Source organism: Pagrus pagrus (assembly GCF_965226575.1).
Source record: "Pagrus pagrus genome assembly, chromosome: 11".
NCBI classification, from domain to species: domain Eukaryota; kingdom Metazoa; phylum Chordata; class Actinopteri; order Spariformes; family Sparidae; genus Pagrus; species Pagrus pagrus.
In genome coordinates this window covers 7,242,276-7,261,375 of record NC_140195.1, presented here as the reverse complement: position 1 = coordinate 7,261,375, position 19,100 = coordinate 7,242,276, and the positions used below count along the sequence as shown (strand labels likewise).

General features: G+C 40.2%; 2 protein-coding genes across 2 annotated transcripts in view; one reads left to right on the top strand and one right to left on the bottom strand.

Moving 5' to 3' along the window:
* Positions 1-3,085: 3,085 nt before the first annotated feature.
* On the bottom strand, positions 3,086-15,904 carry opn7d (opsin 7, group member d). The gene is made up of 6 exons (XM_084366920.1): positions 15,741-15,904; positions 8,604-8,694; positions 8,322-8,484; positions 6,408-6,535; positions 5,977-6,311; positions 3,086-5,322 (listed from the first exon to the last, which is right to left on the bottom strand). Exons 2-6 carry the CDS (start codon positions 8,692-8,694, stop codon positions 4,840-4,842), a joined length of 1,200 nt encoding a protein of 399 aa, XP_084223046.1. The 5' UTR covers positions 15,741-15,904; the 3' UTR covers positions 3,086-4,839.
* A 32-nt stretch (positions 15,905-15,936) lies between these two features.
* Positions 15,937-19,100, top strand: part of samd10a (sterile alpha motif domain containing 10a) — a 38,939-nt gene continuing 35,775 nt past the window's right edge. The window contains exon 1 of the mRNA XM_084366922.1: positions 15,937-15,986. Within this exon, the coding sequence (XP_084223048.1) occupies positions 15,977-15,986 (10 nt within the window). The 5' untranslated portion in view covers positions 15,937-15,976. The remainder of the gene's footprint in view (positions 15,987-19,100) is intronic.

Below are 19,100 nucleotides of genomic sequence, written 5' to 3'. Positions count from 1 at the left end.
GTGCTGACACAGTGAACACGTTATCTAATGCAGTCCAATACAAAAGGCTTGCAAAAAGCTGCTTTAGTAAAAGTTATCATTTTTATCCTTGAGACTTGTTTCTACTCTGTGGCAATGTTTGATCCTGAGTTTGTCATGTATAAATGCGAGTGGCATTTGTTTTCATCACTGATTAATTGGCTAATTATTTTCCTCATTGATCCGTCTGGTCTTAATTTACATTCAGCAGAAATGTAACATACAGTATCAAATCCAAATCAAATCAGTTTTATTGTCACATTATATACAGTTATGCTCAGCTATACAGTATATAATGTATTGTGAAATGCTAAGCATGAGGATCAATGGGCAGCCACTGTGGTGGGGCACTGGCATCAGAACTTAATCTAATGTACATGTTTTTTGATGAATCCAATATGAGTTGGTTTTTTACAGAGCTGGAATAAAATATTATTAGTATCTTGAAACCTTTTTTTTTCGTCTGACCAAAAGTCTAAAACCTGGAGATACTGAGAAGCTGAAACTAGGAAATGTTTGATAAAAAATGACAAAGACAATTTGATAATCAAAACAGTGGCTGATTATAATTCCCCCACCTTACTGCTAGATTAACTGTCTAATTGTGTCAGCTCAACCTTATTGGAAGTACAGCAGCAAACAAAAACACTGGCAGTGATTAAAGAGATCATTTTTGTTTTATCATTCATCCTAACCAGAACATTTTGATTAATACAGGGGGGTGTTAGCCTGATGTCAGGATGAACCTGTCAGACATGATAATGGACTTCTCAGCCAAGAGGTAGGGTGAAGAAAACACTTAATCTTTTTTTCTTTCTTTCTTTCTTTCTTTCTTTCTTTCACATACATACTTAGGAACTAAAATTGTCCTCAAGTCACCACTGAGGCAGCGACGTCGGGCAGAGAATTAAAGATGCCAAAATAAGTTTGTGTTTTGCGTTAACTGTGTGCCGGGGGTTGTGTTGCTGCACAAGACGAGCTGGTATTGCAAGTCTGGATTTCAAGAGAGAGAGAGGCAGAGTTTTTGGGAAACTGAGGAGAGCAAGAATGGGGCTTAAGAGAGGAGAGTCAGATGAGGATAAAGATGTGCAGTACTGTTTTTTTATATATATATATATAAATTCACACTCATTTTCTTTGAAGTGGATCCTAATTAAAGCATTTGGTTGTAGTTTTTGGATGCTGTGCTGGGTAAACTCTCACTACATCTGTGTTTTGGGTAATATTTATAATTGTGTTAACTGGAAAGTTTCCGTCTGTCTCTAGAAAAGAAGCTTACACAGTCCAATATCAAGAATCTCGCACACAGATGGTGCAGTAATGAGAAACCTGGCGAGGTAAATCATTGTTTTAGATTTAGTTTATGGGTTGAAAAATACCGCCCATGTAGCATTAATCTTCCAGTCTCTCTAAATGTAAAATGCCATATCAGTTCTTTTTCTTTAATTCCTCCTCAGGCTTCATTTCAGTGTTTGCCTATATTAGTTGCGAGGGAAAAGCTTATCCCCCAGACTTTTTTTTTTGTTACACTGAAGGAAATAAATTACTTTGCACCTAAGTTGAAACTTCATGCATATTTGCTTGGGCTTCCTGCTGGCAAAGAGGGTTTTCATTTTCATTTCATTCCAGTTCAATTGAGCTCTGATAGAAGCAGATCACTTCGGCAGATACACTATCTACAGGGCATATCTTTGTTTTGTATTCCTAAGATTTAAACCCCACTGTGCTTGTTTATATGTGCTTTTGGATGCACATGTTTATTATCTTCAAAGGGTTGGAAGCCCCCCAGCTGTAGCTTTTGCTGTCATCATGATTTTGGTCAGTGTGCTCAAAAATACTCCTCTGCAGAATGCAGCCTCAGTGGTAACAATGATGGGATAATGCTGCACTAATTTGGGAGTATTACAGAACATTAAATAAGAAGTCTTTCAACCTCTCAAGAGAGTGCCTTCCCAGATTAAGCTATTCAGATCTGAAATGACAGTGATGTACTTCTCAACAAACAGACTGGTCAGTTTAGGAAGACAAATAATGTAATGATTAAACAAAAGTTAAGACAAATATGCATTGCAAATTCGGTCGCCAGGATAAAATAGCGTTAGTTAATGTTTCTGCAAACCGCTGATATATATGTACCTAGGTCATAGGTTATGTACCATATTGACACGTCATATAACATTCACATTGCATGTTTATGACCTGATTTGATGATTTTGAAGATGGCGGTTTGAAGATTAACGGGAACTTGGGACATCTCCAGCCATCATTTGTGGGGACAAAACTGGGTGTTTTTAACAAGACCGTGCGACATTTCCATGTGTGTTTCTAGTGTTCAAAGCCAAGACATAATTTTTACTTAGCATGAACAAAAGTGTTTTTTTTTTCCTAAACCTAACCAGACCATTAGCACAGCATTGCTACAAGATGAAATTGAAAATTGAACCTAAAGAAGCATTTCAAGTTTCAACATATCTGTGGTTCATAGAAATGTACATTTTCAACATTTGTCCTGGAGATTGTGTTGACATTTGTCTTGACTTTTATGATTATGAGGTCAAAACTTTGCAGCCATTTAAGCAAATCACTCAAAGTGAGGTAATAATGAATATACAGTTGTTTTGTTTTTTGTTGACTTTTTTTTATGTCACTTTTAGCATATTTGATTGAAAGCAATACAAGCAGTGTTATCTTGTAAAATACTAATGCCATTGTTTAAAAGTGAAGGGAAATTTAAAATCCGGTGTGCTCTCAAGTTAATGAATCGTGTCAGTTTCCACAGCAACACTTCGTCATAGTTAATTAAAATGAGGGGGAAAAAATCAAGTGGTGTTAAAAATATCTTTCAAAATTTTCTTACTTTAATAGATTTACTTGCTTCTTACTTTAAGAGCTTTAATTTGTTATGGTGCACTGTCAAGTAACTATGTGTTACCCTTTCCCTCGTATTCTACAGTATATTATGGTGCTAATGTGATGGCTAATAAGACTCATTCAGGTTCTGATTTAATCTGAAAATATTAAATTAAAGTACTTTCATCACTCTGAGCCCTGGCTTTCTGGGAGAACATGCAAATACCTTCCTTGCCAGAAAAATCAGACCACAGCAATTATTCAATGCTTTTATTTCTTTAGTAAATAAGGCTGCACAAGAGTTGATTTTGATAATGATATTAACACATAACCATATGCTTTTCTTCATATGCACACACGATGAAGCCACACAACACAGTACCACATTTAAAAATGGGAAAGCAGAGTAAGATATAGCTAAAGGCTGTTGCTGTTTTTTGGGGGGTTAAAAAAGGTCAGTCTTACACTTGTGCCGTGATTTTTTTTTTAATTGATGGCTTCATTTTAACAGTAAATGCAGAAACGTTTGCATGAGAAAATAAGAAGTAGAAGACCCACATAAGAGGATCTATAATCTAATATTCATTAGAGATTATATACGCTCTGTGCGTGCACTTCTGTAAATTAATGCTAATCAAAAACATAATTACATTTCATTTGGTAACATCAGTTATTATATCTGTGACCAAGGAGTTTGAAACATTTTCACTGCTATGGGCTACATTAAAAAAAATTACTTTTTCCATAGTTTTTCGCCTGGACACTTAAATAAATATATAATTGTAATAAATGTTTTAAAAAATTGGGATTTCTCAAGGCTCTGTTTGTTTACCAGACAGATGATTGTTTTATTGTGTATCCCCTTTAGTAGTAAACCGATGATATCAAGCTGAAATCAAGATTAGAACGGAGGGAGTCTGGAGACGACGAAAATTCCCACAAGATTTTAGAAGAAAGCGAGCAGCTTCGGTGGCTTTCGCTAAAAACATTCTGTCAAAATCTGGAAACAGCCTGAAGGTCTACAGTGTGCTAACTTGTTTTTGCTGGGTTTATCCAACAGTCCACTGTAGGACGATGACTTCAGGCTACATGGCACAGTCGAGCCTCATCATGTACATGTGATACTCCACCTAAATCTGTTTTTAAGTTTCTGATACTCGGCCCCTGTAGGCTTCCAGTGGCTGCTAAAAGTTGGTTGTTTGATTCCTTACAGGAAACAGCGGCTGTCAGTTTGAGTTTATGTCTCCGTTACGACGGTTTCCTCTCTTGACAAGGACAAAACGTCAGTAGTAACATTCAAGCCTAGAGGGGCTGAATACTTGATTGTTTTAGGTCAAGTCTAAGCGTCCTTTGATGACACATTAACCTGTTTGTCTGCTATCGCTCAAAGAACCGTAAACATTTTCTTCATCTCCTTTAAAATCCATAAAAATAATTCCACATATCTTCATTTCTTATGATGTGTTTTGTTTGCACAGGCCAGATATTAAACACAGTTTGTCCTCACATTACAAGGTATGCTCCTGCTGTACGCAAAAGATAATGAGCTGCCTTTAAGTGTGACATATTTTCCTAATAGACCTTGAGCCCAGCGGGGGTTCCCCGGTCTCATTTTCTGCTCCTTCAGAATCCAGTTACGTTACTGTACATTAAAATGAAACAGGACACAAGCTGATACAGAATCAGGCATCAAGACATTACATGTATACAATTTGTTCTCAGATGAGGAAGAACCGTGTGTATTTTTAAAATCTTTTCACAACGAAGCAGCCATTTGTGAGTGACTTTCAGGAGGGATGCTATCAAAGGTCCTTACAAGACTGTGTTGTTGTCATGCCGTAACGTCCCGGTAACACACATCATTATAACTTGTGGGGGCCTTTTGTCGCCGTGTTGTCCAAGCCCAGTAATCTCTGTCTTTTGAGCACATGTCCTGTCTCGTTTGCTTCACGATAGAAGGAGGTTGTACCACTAGAGCAAATCCGCCTGTGGTTTGTCTGAGAGCTGGCTAACTGTCACCTCTCTGTAGCTGGATCCAGTCAGGATGCAGGCAGTCCTTTGGGGAGTGGTCACATGACACGGTGCTGCATTCTCAGTGCAGTGCAGACACGCCCCGTAGCTCTCCTGTTGTCCATTTGAGAAGCGCGTGGAGTTGCTCATGTCCTTGTTGCGCTGTGAGGTGGAGCCTAAGCGTTCTTGTGGATCTGAATGAGGACTTCCCCTATAGATCCTCTGTCGCAACATTGATGTGTCTCTGTAGAGACACTCGCGAAAGTTGGGCTTACACAGCAGGTAGACCATAGGGTTGTAGATGGTGGAAGATTTGGCAAACACTGCGGCAAGGGCGAACGCGTCAGGAGGAACCTGTGTGGCATCTCCGAAAGCAGCCCACATGGCCACGACGGCATATGGAGTCCAGGCACCGAGGAAGCCGATACACACAGCTACTGACAGCTGTAGAGAAGAAACATTCCCACATGCACACAGCACAAAAACAGGACATGCAGAGGATTTAGTTAGTGTCAGAAAGTACTGAAGTAATAAAGTACTAACCAGTGATGAAATAAACCTAAATACAATTTACTCAAGTACTGTTCTTCAGTACAAGTTTGAGGTACTTGACTTGAGTATTTCCATTTTCTACTACTTTATACTTCCTCTCCACTACATTTATTTGATAAATGTAGTTATTTGTTACTTTGCAGATGACAGAAAAATCACCAATACCAATTATCAGAAAATGCAGAATATTGGCCCTAATAATCGGCCAGGGCAGATAGTATGTCTACCCCTAGCTGAGACCCATCCTCCATCCGAGTTTCATGGAAATCTGTTCAGTAATTTTGTGTAATCCTGCTGACAAACCAACCAACTAATATGGGCAAAAAAATATAACCTCCTTGGTGGAGTTAGCAATGCAAAATAGAAGTATCTTGGCTCGTTGTCTGAGTCATCTGGACTCCACTGTATGCATGAGCAGATTTCAGAAAATCAAGTTATCAGCATGGCATTTTAAAACCTTTGAATGATTTACTGTCTCATATCCTACTCAAATCCTGTCATCTGTAAAACCTGTGTTCAGTGATATACACACTCATATCCTCTGACCTTGACAATGAGAGCGTGTGCATTGGTGGTCTTGGTCTGTGATGACACATGCTGCTGGACGGCTTGACGTGACCCTCGCACTGTCAGCAGGATGAACGTGTAGGAGAGGAAGATGACGGTGCAGGGCAACGCGTAGCAAAAGACGAACAGGCAGATAATGTAGGACAAAGCTGTAAGCTCGTGGTTGGACGCATGCCAGTCAATGCAGCAGGCTGTGCCGTAGGGTTCAGCACTGTAATGCCCCCACTGTGCCAAGGGCCCCACAGCAAAGACCGACGCGTAGCACCACACTCCAACCACCAGGAGGCGCGCGTGTGACGAGCAGAACTTGTTACCTGATCAGACAGGAGATAGGAAAAGATGCTTTTCAGTTATTGTGGTAATTTTTTTTTGCGCCACTTGTCACGCTGTTAAATACAATCTCCCCTCACCGTGGTTAGGGAAGCAGACTTTAAGGCAGCACACTAAGGAGAGAGCGGTGAGGTTGGTCAAGCTGCAAAGGCCAAACAGCACTCCGCACATAGCATAGAGCTGACAGGTGAGATCTCCGAAGAGCCACCTGTAGGCAGAGAGAAGGAAAAAAATGGAAAGATGATGGAGGCTAGGGCTGCAACTAACATTCGTTGTCATAATCAATTAATCAGCTGATTATTTTCCTCATTAGTTGAGTCACTGGTTGTTACAGCGTCAGGAAGTCATGAAAAATGCCTGTCACGATTTCATAGGTTCAAGGTGACATCTTCAAATTAAGCAAATTTGTTTTGTACGACCAGTTGTCCACATTCAGGCAGTGCAGGAGCAGTGGACAACTGGTCGTATTATAAAATGAATCCATCCGATCAGTCAGCAGACATACAGTTGCATACGCTGCTGTACTCTGCCTCTGAATGGCTACATCCAGCCCGTTAAGTAATGTGCATGTGCAAAGATTCAACAGAGGCAAGATGTCTCACTCTGTAGCTAAAACAAAGCGTTCAAGACACAGTGTGAAAAGGTGTGTTGCAGCAGTGCACCATATGAGAAAAATTATGTGTTTTTTGAAAATTAAAGTATGTAAACCTATTCTTCTGGGACCCCTACATAAAAGTATGAACCTGAAAATTAGCATAATATGACCTCTTTAAAACGACTTTCCTCCCTGAATGAGATAAACATGTGTCGCACACCATTAACTCTGGCAGGAGAGAGGTTTAACTTTGTTTTTTAGTTATCAGTATGTGTAAGTTCATAATACTTCCTGCAAAGTGATGCTTCTCGCAGCAGGTCAGGGCTTTTATCACCAAGGTGTCAGAGTAAAGAGGGGCCATTTCAAGTATCCCACTGATTTAAAATAACCAAAGACATCAGGGCACTGTTTGATTAAGTGAAGTGTATGAACTACTCTGCATTCTGGAGTCTGTTAAAGCAACAAAGCGTGACTTCTTGACAGGTTGACTGTTGAGTCTCATCCCCAGGTTGACATATACTGACGCCAGCACAAAGCCTCAGTATTTGACGACCCGGGGATAAGACAATCAGAGTGACAGATGTCTCGTCTAAACCTCCTTGGGTTGAATTTGCATTGGAAGATCCATGCATATGACTGTCTCCTGTGTGAGTCATGAAGTGGTTATGGGTCTGTAACCCACCTCCACTTCTAAGATTGAATGTTGTTTATAACTACTAGATATATATCACTCTGGACATTCAAAAATAAAAAAAGGTCATTATTTACTCACCCCAATGCTGATGGAAAGTTGGGTGAAATTTCTTCACAGCAGAACAGTTTTGTAGCATTCTCCTAAACAGCTGAAGTAGCAGGGGACTTGATTTAAAACCAAAATAAAAACATGAAATGGTTCAATAGAGCTCATCCAAGTCTCCAGAAACCCTGAGATCTCACATTGATCTGTAAAGATGTTATTTACACCCTTTCTAACCCCGAAATCATCTCTGTAGCTGCTGACGGACGAGCTGTACGGAGCTATTTTTTATTTCTTTCTGGTTGTTTTTCAAAACATTTTAAAACAAGTCCCCAACTTCTTTGGTAGAATGCTGCAACGCTTTTTTGCTGTGAAGCTCCAGAAATGTTTTGTGGACTACGAAATTTCACCTGACTTTACATCAGCATGGGGGTGAATATATAATGAACACATTTTTGGGTGATCTGTTCCTCTATTGCAGAAACCATGAATGTTTCGCAGCATTTAATATGGTGCCGTTACATAGATTGACTTCCAGCATTCCTGCAGATTCCTGCAAGCAATTGCCATTTCAAGTCAATTTAAATTTTACAGAGACATTAGTTTCATGTTTCTCCAGATTGGAGAAACAAGATATAGACGTACGAGGGGAATATGAGATACCTGTGTGAAAAGGATGACGTTATTGCCAGCGGGAATAAAGAGAGTGTCATCCCAAGGTCACTGATGGCGAGATTGATGATGAAAAACTCTGCTGGCTTCAAGGTCGACCGCTTGTGATATGCAACAAGTAGCAGGATGCAGTTGCCCATGAGGGACAGTATACCTGTAAGGAAACAAAATAAAGAGAGATTGAGCTGAGCTGGAGATGGTGCACCTGTGGGGATTTGTCATGCATGCATGAAGGATCAACACGGCAGTGATTCACTTCGCGTACGGACTCACAAAACGCGCTGTACAGGGAGCCCATGAGGATGTCGTGCTCCTTGGAGATGGAGGAGGCAAACACAGCAGATGTGTCTGAAGCATTTCCCATCTATAATGTTAACAAGAAGCACACACACAGGTTAATTGTGAATTATGCAGTGATTAAAGACTTTTTTCAGACTTGCTGAAAACACTCAAAATGGTACAAATGTTTAATAAGCGGTGCGAAAGATATTTCCTTACTGCCTGCTGAAACCAGATATACATGTCTCCAGTTTTGTTACTTATTCATCTAAAATGCAGTCTGTTGACTGTAATTCGAGCTGTCTTCCTGTCTTTGTTGCACAATACTTCTAGCCTCCAGGACCAGATGTAGAGATGAAAGAGCTTTTGTATAAAAAATAATAATCCTGTGGGAAAGATGACGACAATTCATATTAAATAGAAATATATAACACAAGACTGACAGATGGAAAGAATTACATTGTGCCTTTCAGGATTAGATGAGAGATTGAGAGCTGGAGAGCAAAAATAATCACCTTTAGGTTTACATGAGCTCAAATTTACCAGAAAAATAGATTGCAGTGTTGTTTCAAGCTAACACAGGTTTGCACATGATGCAAGTCATGCGCACAGACAAATGTATTGATAGAATAGTTACATAATGAGCAGAGGTAAGAGGGTGTTCATCCTGCCGTGGCAGAGAGCTGACAGATGCTCAGAGCTAATATATTAACCTAATAGACTGTTGGAAGAATCTTAATAGCCTCTTCTCTGCATCAACTGAAGCATGTCGGAGGCACTCGTGCTCTTTGTTATGAGACAGACTCTTAATCTAAGCAATCAGTACCTCCTCACCCACATATCTGTAAACAAGATGATGATTGCTATTCAGTGCACCACTTTGCCTGATAGAAGAATAAAAAAAAGAAAGAAATGTAAACGGGGCAGGAAAAGCTCCGTGCAGGCAACGATTCTGGAGCAATACTTGGGAGTGCTATCAGAGATGTTGCAGGGGCAACATTGACTCTCAAGGACTCAGGCAATCACACAGGATGAAGAATGAGCCTTCATTACTATGCAAGTCAGCACGCCAGTCCAATGACGAAATGTCCAGTCAGTCTGAGTGGGGGAGACTCAGCAGAGTAAGTAGTTATGAGCAGTTTTAGTGCCACTCGAACCCAAGGAACTCTGCCGTCATGTCAGCACGACAAAGAAATCTGTTGCTATCGATAAATCTCATACGCTAACGGATGGGTTTGAGCCAGACAGGGGATTTATCAGCAAGTTGACAGATATGCAAAGTAAACAAGACTACAGTGTTTACTAGGCTGCATATATAGAATATGCTTGTGTGTGTATATATGCAACCATTACATTTTCTTTAGATTGTATTTATCACATAGTTTTATTGTGCTGATTGTGTTACGTATTAAGAAGAACAGCAGACTGTGGTAAATTATATATATTTCAGTAGGAATAATTCAGCATTGTTTTGGACTAGCAGAATTGAGTTATTATTATTTCAGTGTTTCCTCTGTAATTATTCTGCAGGTGTGTTGGCAGAGGATCATTTTTGTACTGGTTCCGTGTCCATCCCTGATGGTTTTGGTTTTGGTTCTAGTGCCACGAGTGGTTTCAACACTTATATTCTACAATATCTTGGTCATGATTGAAGAGCTACTTCTACGCACTTGGTCTTATCCTTGTTTGTGTTTTTTCTTTTAAGATAAGATAAGAGATGAGATGAGATGAGGTGGAACTTTATTAATCCGGAAGAAAATTCTTGTGCTTGTGTGATTGCTCCAAAAAAGATTAGAGTAGCAACCAGTGGGTTTGAGGGGCAGGGTCGAACACTGGGCCCAGTTTATTATCAGAATAAAAACTAGAGTGTTAAACAGTAGTAAAATATATACAAACTGGTGTTTTCTATTATTTTGTCAACCCCATTTATATCAGTCCGGTAGACTAAATAACAGAAACACCTGTATGTATAATGCCGTAATACCGAGTTTCAACAAAGCTAAAAATGACTTCACTGCATTAGCTGTAGCCATGAAGTTTCTCCCTTCTGTATTCTCTTAAAAGGCAGTAATGATTTATTGGACTCAAAAACACACCATGTACCTTTTTCTCAGTCATAAAGTTTCGTCTTTGATTGTATTCTTGTCACAACAGTGTGATAAAATGATGCCAAAAACAAAATACAGTTTCCGGAGTGATAAGCGTCCTGTACAAGCAGGCTCAAGAAATACACAGCTGCACACTCAGTTCTGTGCAAAAGACGTTTTATCTCATGCCAGCTCTTGGACAGAAACTGTCACGTCCGGAGTATTTAAAGCTTGCATTAATCAGAAACATTTTTGCGCAGATCTGAGTGAGTGGATGCATATCTCTCAAGTGTGCCAGCCTTTAAGCTCCAGCCCCTTCGCCAGGGCTGAATGAGCAGTATCTCCCTCGTTTTGTTAACAGATCCCACACTGTATGATTTAAAAAGCAGTGATCCTTTTTTTAAATAAGTGTTGAGTTGAATCTGTGTTGAATGATGTAGCTGCCTCTCATTAACAATAACAGATGCACAGTATTACTATCAAATATATCTCTTGGGCTGAGCTCTGTATTTGAACTTGTTTATGTAACCAGAATCAAAACCAAGACGACCCTTTGCCACGTGAGTGTGAAAGAGCTTAACCAGCTGAACTGTGCCTTTGGTCCGCTGTGACAGATTGAGTATTTTGTGACCGGCTGAGCTGTGACACCACTGTTATCATGTCGCTGAGCCCGGCTGAATAACTGTTCTGTTCAGCTGTGATTAATTGGACGCCTTTGAGACAGAGACATTGACATCGACCTCCAAATGATGATGTAGGGATTGAACCATATATCACAGGCTGACCTGGCTTTTTGTACCCCATTATTTTATTTTTTATGCACATTTGCACCTCATTGTCCTCTGCCCTGACCCATCCGCATAAGTTTGCTGCCTCTGTGGAGACATTTTGACTGTGTCGTTTACTCGGGGGGGAAAAAAGATTTGAGTTTATCTCTCCGGGTTATTCTGCTGCTGTCAGCATGACAAGTAATCCCTAAGTTTGTGACAAGTTTCAGTGCTGCATGTCATCCAAAAGCTGAGATTCATCCACTGCCACTGAAACCAGGACTGTCTGTAACTCTTAGATGGCTGTGATTGGAGGAGATAAGCAGCCATTTAAAGGCTGACAGGGTTTCTAAGTGCAGCGGCAAAGACGTCACATGTGCAGTGACAGTTACAATGTCAGTGTCTGACCCTTCAACATACTGAAAAACTCCTCTTTTTTTTTCTCTGTGAAAGTAAACATGTGTTGCTTTAATGGAAGCTAAATCACATCAGACTGTTTACATTCACACCAGCCCTCAGTGTTTGTGCCTTTGACATTATGAGTCATGAAATATTTATGTTTCTGAATGTGTCACATTATATCTTGTACGCTTCAGTTGATTGACGCGCCCTGTCCCTCATGCATTTATACTGTTTTCATTAGTGCATTTCAAGGATATATTTTTATTACCTCCACCAAGGAGGTTATGTTTACACCTGACACATGACACTCTAAGATTGCGAGGTGTTTTTCACATTTTTGTTCATTTTTCAGGGAGTGGGTGAGTAGTTTACATTTGGTATTGATTAATCTACCTTTTCTTTTCTCTTTGAACCAGTTTATCATTTAGTTTATTAAAATGTATTTAAAAAAACTGTGAATTTGTCATAACAATTTCCTAGAGCCCAAAGTAACATCATCAGGTTTCTTGTTTTGTCAGTAAAAAACCAAAGACATTTCATTAACTGTCATAAATGACCAAGATAATCGGCAAATCTTTACTTTACTTTTAGCTGAAGGCAGCAAATGTGACGTTTTAGCTTCAAAAAAATCGATTTTCTTCAGTTGTTGCAGCTGTAGTCCACATTTTTGTGTTTGTATCATAAGTATTTCCTCAAGCTAATGATTCACTGAATTGTGCAAAATTTGAACACAAATCCTCACTTCAACATACGTGACACACAGCGAGCTGTGCAGCACATCCCCCGAGGGCCCTGTGTGAGACCTTTGACAGATTAAGGTGAGCTGTGTGCACCCTCGCTCTTTGTAGCTGCCTCCTCATCTGAGAGTGACTGACAGTGACAAGTGATGCCATCACAGTACAATATTTACTCTGTTTAAGCAGGATGACAAAGGCTGGCTGAAGGCAACTCTTTTAGACATCGCAGGGCATGCTGTGACATATCTTATGTAATGACCGTGAAGAAAGATCACAGGATACAGTGTGCGCCCAACACAATGTGTTCAGGATGCCCGGCTTTGTAGTACACTTATTTAATTAGGGACGCAAATTTTAAGCAATTTCTTCAATTAAAAGTCGACTGCTTTAACAAACGATTATTGGCTCATCATTAACAATATGTTGGATGTTTTTTTTCATTAGAAAACTCTTTCAATCACTGACATGATCTTTGTTCGATGCAAAATCAGAGTAGAGTTACATCAGGAGTTAAAAGAACAGATAACATAAACAACAACTTACATGATAAACTAAATAACACAACATAATCACTTTATTTTAACTGTGGAGCTTCCATCTATCGCTATTCAACAACTGGTCCAACAGAACCCAGCCCATATTGAGGCTACTTAATGGCTGAGATGTCTAAATGTTAAAGTGATCTGACCTTGAATCAGTTGACCCCCTAATGACTCTACAGGTGTTCAGGTTTGGACATTGATTTTTACCATAAACAGACATACGTCCATCCGTCCAGACTGAAACATCTCAAGAACAATTCGATTGCCATAAATTTCGCTTCATATATTCATGGTCCTCAGAGGATGAAACCAAAAGAGCTCGATGAAATGTGTCAACATCTACTGGACGGATCAGCACAAATGTTGTGAGAGATTGGGGCGGCAAAATAATAGAAATATAATCAAAAAAGCAATATGGTTAAGTGCAATCTCCAAATCGCAAGAATATACAATATTTTGTTAAATGTTTGACAAAACAGCGTTAACATAAAGAACTGTAGAGCTGCAGAGACGCCCTGGCCTACAAATCATGTTCTCCAGATGTAAGAGAACATTTGTTTGGTAAAGACCTCAACAAATTTTCCATTATGTTGATTTTTATAGGTTCTTTTGGTGAAAGCTAAACTTGTGAAGCAAAAATTATGATTACCACTTATCGTGAATCATATTGCAATCTGTTAAAATAATGGCAATATCATATCATATGGCACAAGTATGTGAGCTCACTTACACTTTTTGTTCTTACACAGTATTCTTTAACACGTGGCTTTAGAATCTGAACATGATAGTCAATGGATTTGTTGATAATTTCCTACAAATTAATAATTTACAATCAACTTAAATAGAGAGGCTCATTAAACCTCTTCAGCCCAAGCATATCTCAAATTCACAGACATTTATTCTGAATTAGGGACAATAAATTATGCTAAATGTTGCAAAAACATCTAGAATGTTTCATTTAATGTAATAGCGAAGGCATTCAACATAATTTACGTAAATATTTGAGACAATATGGCGTCATATGTCACAGCATCGTATATGCAACATTTCAAGCTGATCTGCTGTTGAGAAATGTGGCAAATGAGCGCTAACCTTGTGAGTAACACACCGCTTTTTCTGTAACTGCTTCACAATAAAAGGGATTGTTGTATGTTCAGAACTGTAGCCACTAACAATGAAAACTACTTCATAGATAAAGGTAATTGAGGAATGAGGATACAGTTGAATGGAGACCACAAATGGCTTCCAACACAAGGTCTTGTTTCATGAAAATCAGACATTTAGGGCTCGAATATTTGTAATCGCAGATTTTCTTTCCTTGTTTTTTTTATTGTAGCCAGTGAGATTGAATCAAGAAAAAAACAGTAGGGGAGTTGGAGGAGGATTTGGTCTCGCGGTGGCACTGATTTGCTTCCAGAGAACGGAAACTCTTGTTATCTCTGGCTACAGACACAATTTATCATGAAACATCTGAAGCAAAAAATACAAAGACTGGTCATTTGATTCTTAAGCCTAATTTAATTGCTTTTCATACTCAGACTTCCTCATTGTGGATGATTAGAACGTCTCCAACGTTAATCTGGCTTTAAAGATCTTCCCTCTCCATACTTACAGAAGGGACAGCGGCCACAAAGACTGCAAAACAAATAAATAAGTACAATTCTGCCAGCGGAGCAGCAAGTCATCATCACTCTTCCACAACTGCTTCTCCTTCATCACACAAACACATTACATAACCACGATCTGATTGAGAATGGAAAAGCAAACAAGACAATGATGGGTGAATGTCTTGCCAAGGACAGCTGGCTTCATTCGTTATTTGCCTTTGACTCTGATCCTCAGTTGAAGGTCATCCACTTTGTTATATCATGTTGTATCCAGCAGAAAGACATCATACTGTGGCGTCCTAATCACTCATTGTCAACACATATTGATTGTCTGTTGTGAGGCTAGAGTCACAAACAAATAAATGAGCAGGAAACAACAACGGGCAGTTCATGCATGCAGGCAGAAAAATAATGTGTGGGAAGCAGCCTGAGCTTGAGTCAATTGTATTTAAAATAGTCAATATCGATTCAACTTTGACTGGAGGATAAAGAAAAGCAGCTGTTTTATTTTTTACAGAGAGGGATGATCAGCGATCTCGTCACTAATCCTGCCTCAGATCCCACAAATTGGCCGAGTTGTCTGCGGCTTCATTTCGTCAGCATATTGCATCCATTAAAAAACAATTTCACCTCTGTGAGATGTGAAACTTCACTTAATGTCCTTCAGTAAATGCTCCTTTAACACAACCAGATGTTATCAATGAAGAGGCAGGGTTGTAAGAGAACAACCACACTGAGTCAGAATAAACTACCAGACCCACTGCACAGAATATAAAATCCAAGAAATAACAAAATAAATAGTATTTCAGAGTCATGTTAGCTTCTGTATGTTATTATCCATCTATTGGAAGCATTGAGAACAACATCAGCAGAATTTGGACCTTCAAACAAGTGCGTCACCATCAATAATCCTGCTTTTTTGTCATCGTCCAGTCTCTTTGTATTTCACTGAATAGAAAAGACAACCCAACTAACGCTTCGCTGCTTACCTTCCAGGGAGGAATGGCTTGTCCTCAGTTAAACTCATGGAGGCCAGGTGTAGAGCAGGACACAGAGGCGAGGAGCTTGGCCAGCCACCGAAAAAAGGGAGACAGAGGGGAGGGACAGACAGACAGAGAGGGAGAGAGAGAGAAGGAGGAGGAGGAGGAGGAGGAGGAGGAGGAGGAGTGGACCTGAATCTGGAGTCCGGTTAAGGTATTCTCCTCCTCTTCAATGACTTCCACACATGCAGCCAGGTGGACGCGCACTCACTCTCTCACACAGCATATGCACTCATCGTTATTGGAGATGCATTGAGCCCCACTGATGTAGAACGGAGAGCCCACAGTGACGGCAGGTCAGCCCGAGAGAGAGAGAGAGAGAGAGAGAGATGGGGGGGAGAGAGAGATAGAGAGAGAGGGATCAGCATAATACTGGCAGGCTCTGAGTGTCACTGATGACTCAAAATACCACTCCCCACCCCATTTCCTCTATCCATCCTAACGCACTACTTTCCCGCTCTACTCTCATCCCAGACACTTTGATTTGTTTTCTACACTTCAGATTAATCGCCTTCTTACACGTTTCCCCAGACCGCTCGCCCCAGTAGCAACAGTGTGTGTGTGTGTAGGTTTGTGTATATACCATCTACATCACTTGACTGTAGGAGTGGAGAGATTTAAATGTGCGGATGCAACGATGTCGAGCTGGATTTTTTTGTCCCATTTAGCTGAATATGAATTTCAGTAGAATATTAATATTGCAGGATGCGCCTGCGAAGTGGTAATTTAAGCTCGGAGTGAGAGGAAGAACGATTGTGATTTCTAATAGCGTTAAGAGGAAATTAGGCAGCTTGTGACCATCTTTCATCGTGTTCTTAATAGTTCACAGTGAAGAAATGGTTATTTATGGGAAGATGATTGTGTTGAGCCTGTTGCTCCTGGCAATTATCTTAGTGTCTATTGAGAATAACAAAATGTTTGATGCATAATTTAAGTCTGGAATGAGATTTCTGAGATGATTGTACTTAATTTTAAGGTCCATAATGAATTTGATAGCCACTTAAGCAAAAACAGCGTCCTCCTCAGTCACACAGTAAGTCCTGTCTAGTTAGGACTTAGGGAGCATTTGAACTGCACCTGAAGCGCTGTGTCACCCTACTTTATCATACTCACCCATCCAGTTCGCTGGGAGCAGCGCTGCTCGCCGACTGACAGTCATGGAAAGCTGCTTAAGGGAGCGTGGGCTCATTCGCTGAGCTGTGCCGAAGCTGCAGGGCTGTCACAAAGCTGTAAAGAGCAGTGCTGTCATATTAATACTCGGGCGCAGGGGCCTGGTCCTTCTCAGGCTCCCTCTGACACGTTTAGATGAACTGAGTGTCGCAGCCAGTGCTCGGCTGTAGTATGTTGTCCCTTCATTAGAGGTGACAGAAGGCAGGAAATGATCAGAACAAGAGCAAATTATGAGAGACCATGGTGAAGTGCGTGCAATCGCTTCTCATCACACCAGCAGGTCAAACTTTTACTTAGCCTGAAATATCCCAACTTCTGCTGGATGGATGGGCACAACATCCTAACAACTTTGTTGATCTCTGGGGTGCAAAAAGAAAACTCATGACTTTACCTCTAGCACCATCATGAGGCAAGACATTCATGTTTTACTGAAGGATGAATTGTAATAACTTTGCTGAACCCGTCACTTTTATCATGAGCCATCATTAAATTTGTATGTAGAAAAGGCTTCAGTTTATGACCAATTACCTGCAAAAAGTATTATATTCCCAACAGCTTAGGGCAAAATTGCAAGTGTTATGATGCGATCATGCTAAACTGAGACAGTGAACATGGTAAACATATCTGCTCAACATCAGCATGCTGACTTTAGGGTATTGCTCAAAGCATGGGTGTGCATAAGAACATCCTCACAGAGCTGTAGTCTCTGCAGGCTCTGTTTTTGTGGCTGTGTGCTTCGACCTTTTGGTATTTTCCTGCCCTTGAAATTTGCTTTGCCTCTCTGTGTGCCAAGGAGGGAGGATGGGTGTAAACAGGTGGGACCTGTGTGATTAAAATACGACCCAAATGCTGCGTTCCAGACATCTTCAAACTTGAGCATTTCAGACCTCCTATACTAGAAAAAATTAAATGGTACGCTGATTAAAGTCGGAGTCAGTCCTTCATGAGGGGGCAGTTGTCTGACGTCATAGCTATGGCAGCACCCATGGGGAAGGGATAGGATTTATCTGTAGACGACAGTATTTGTATAAGGCTAATGGAATATTTAGATACGTTTCCAAATATAAAAGTGCCGTTAAATCTAATGAATGACGGTGTCTATTACCTTGTGTCGTTTTCCCTCTGCAGGCTGCACTGCTGAGGGTTCACTCGCGTATACACTTGCCAAAGACACATCATGTTGTTACAGTCAGCCAAGTTTTTTGTCAGCTTTTGACAGCGTGCAACTGGAGCACTCGGTGGTCAGAGGTCGGCAATTTCAACGTCGACTGGGACGCAGCGTGGGTCTTGCTTTGCGATTGAGTCCAAGGTAGAAATGGTTTGTCTTGGCTCCTGATGAAACAAGACCAAACGGACAGTAGATTAGACTTTGGAAGCGTTTTACTTCGCTGCTGCAATATTGAAACTATTGGGTGTCACCTTTAACGCGCCCCAAAATCAGGTCTTTACAGGTTATGCAGTACATTTGTTCAGTTCTGGTTGACATCCACCTCAGTTTGAATCTGACTTATTGAACTTATCTCTCGTTCCACAGGTGTTTTATCAATACTTGATTTTATTGCTAATGGAAGTTTTACGGTTGAGGTGGCTTGTAGTCTTATTGTCAACTGACAACGTATTTGATGACTGTGTAAACAGTGTCATAATATGTGTTGTGATGAGCCTGCAGAGAATTATCACCTGAATCGGCAGCTCCCCACTGTTTTACAGGGCTTCACACTGAGTTTCAGCTCGTTTATCTGTCAGACCCATGCATTTACTGTTTTGGTTCACTCTCACTGCTCTTCATCGTTTTCAGTAGCAACAGGCAGCTGTTTTCTGCTAAATAAAGGTTCTGCAAACACACTGTACATAACCAGCTCAGTACCAATTTGCAGACAGACACAGCAGTTAGCTGGTGGAGCATTTGGCAGCTAAAGAGGAGCTGGTAGATACCAAAGCAGGTAAACACTGGTAACACAACTCTAAATTAATAATATTGTTGCTCCTTAAGTTTTGGATGTGTAAATAAGTTTGCTATGATTTCTTCAAAGTTGATGTTGTCAGTTTAATACTCACTATGTTTCCAAAAAACGTGATATTGTTCATATAAGTTCATAAAATGAAAAATTCATTTCAGTCATTATCTCATGCTGAGAA

Bases quoted from the DNA above. Each gene is read 5' to 3' on its own strand.
- opn7d (XM_084366920.1), bottom strand. From the start codon at position 8,694: ATGGGAAATGCTTCAGACACATCTGCTGTGTTTGCCTCCTCCATCTCC. The intron at 8,485-8,603 runs GTGAGTCCGTAC...GTTTCCTTACAG, and splicing joins CTCCCTGTACAGCGCGTTTT to GTATACTGTCCCTCATGGGC. The intron at 5,323-5,976 runs GTCAGAGGATAT...TCTTCTCTACAG, and splicing joins CACACGCTCTCATTGTCAAG to CTGTCAGTAGCTGTGTGTAT.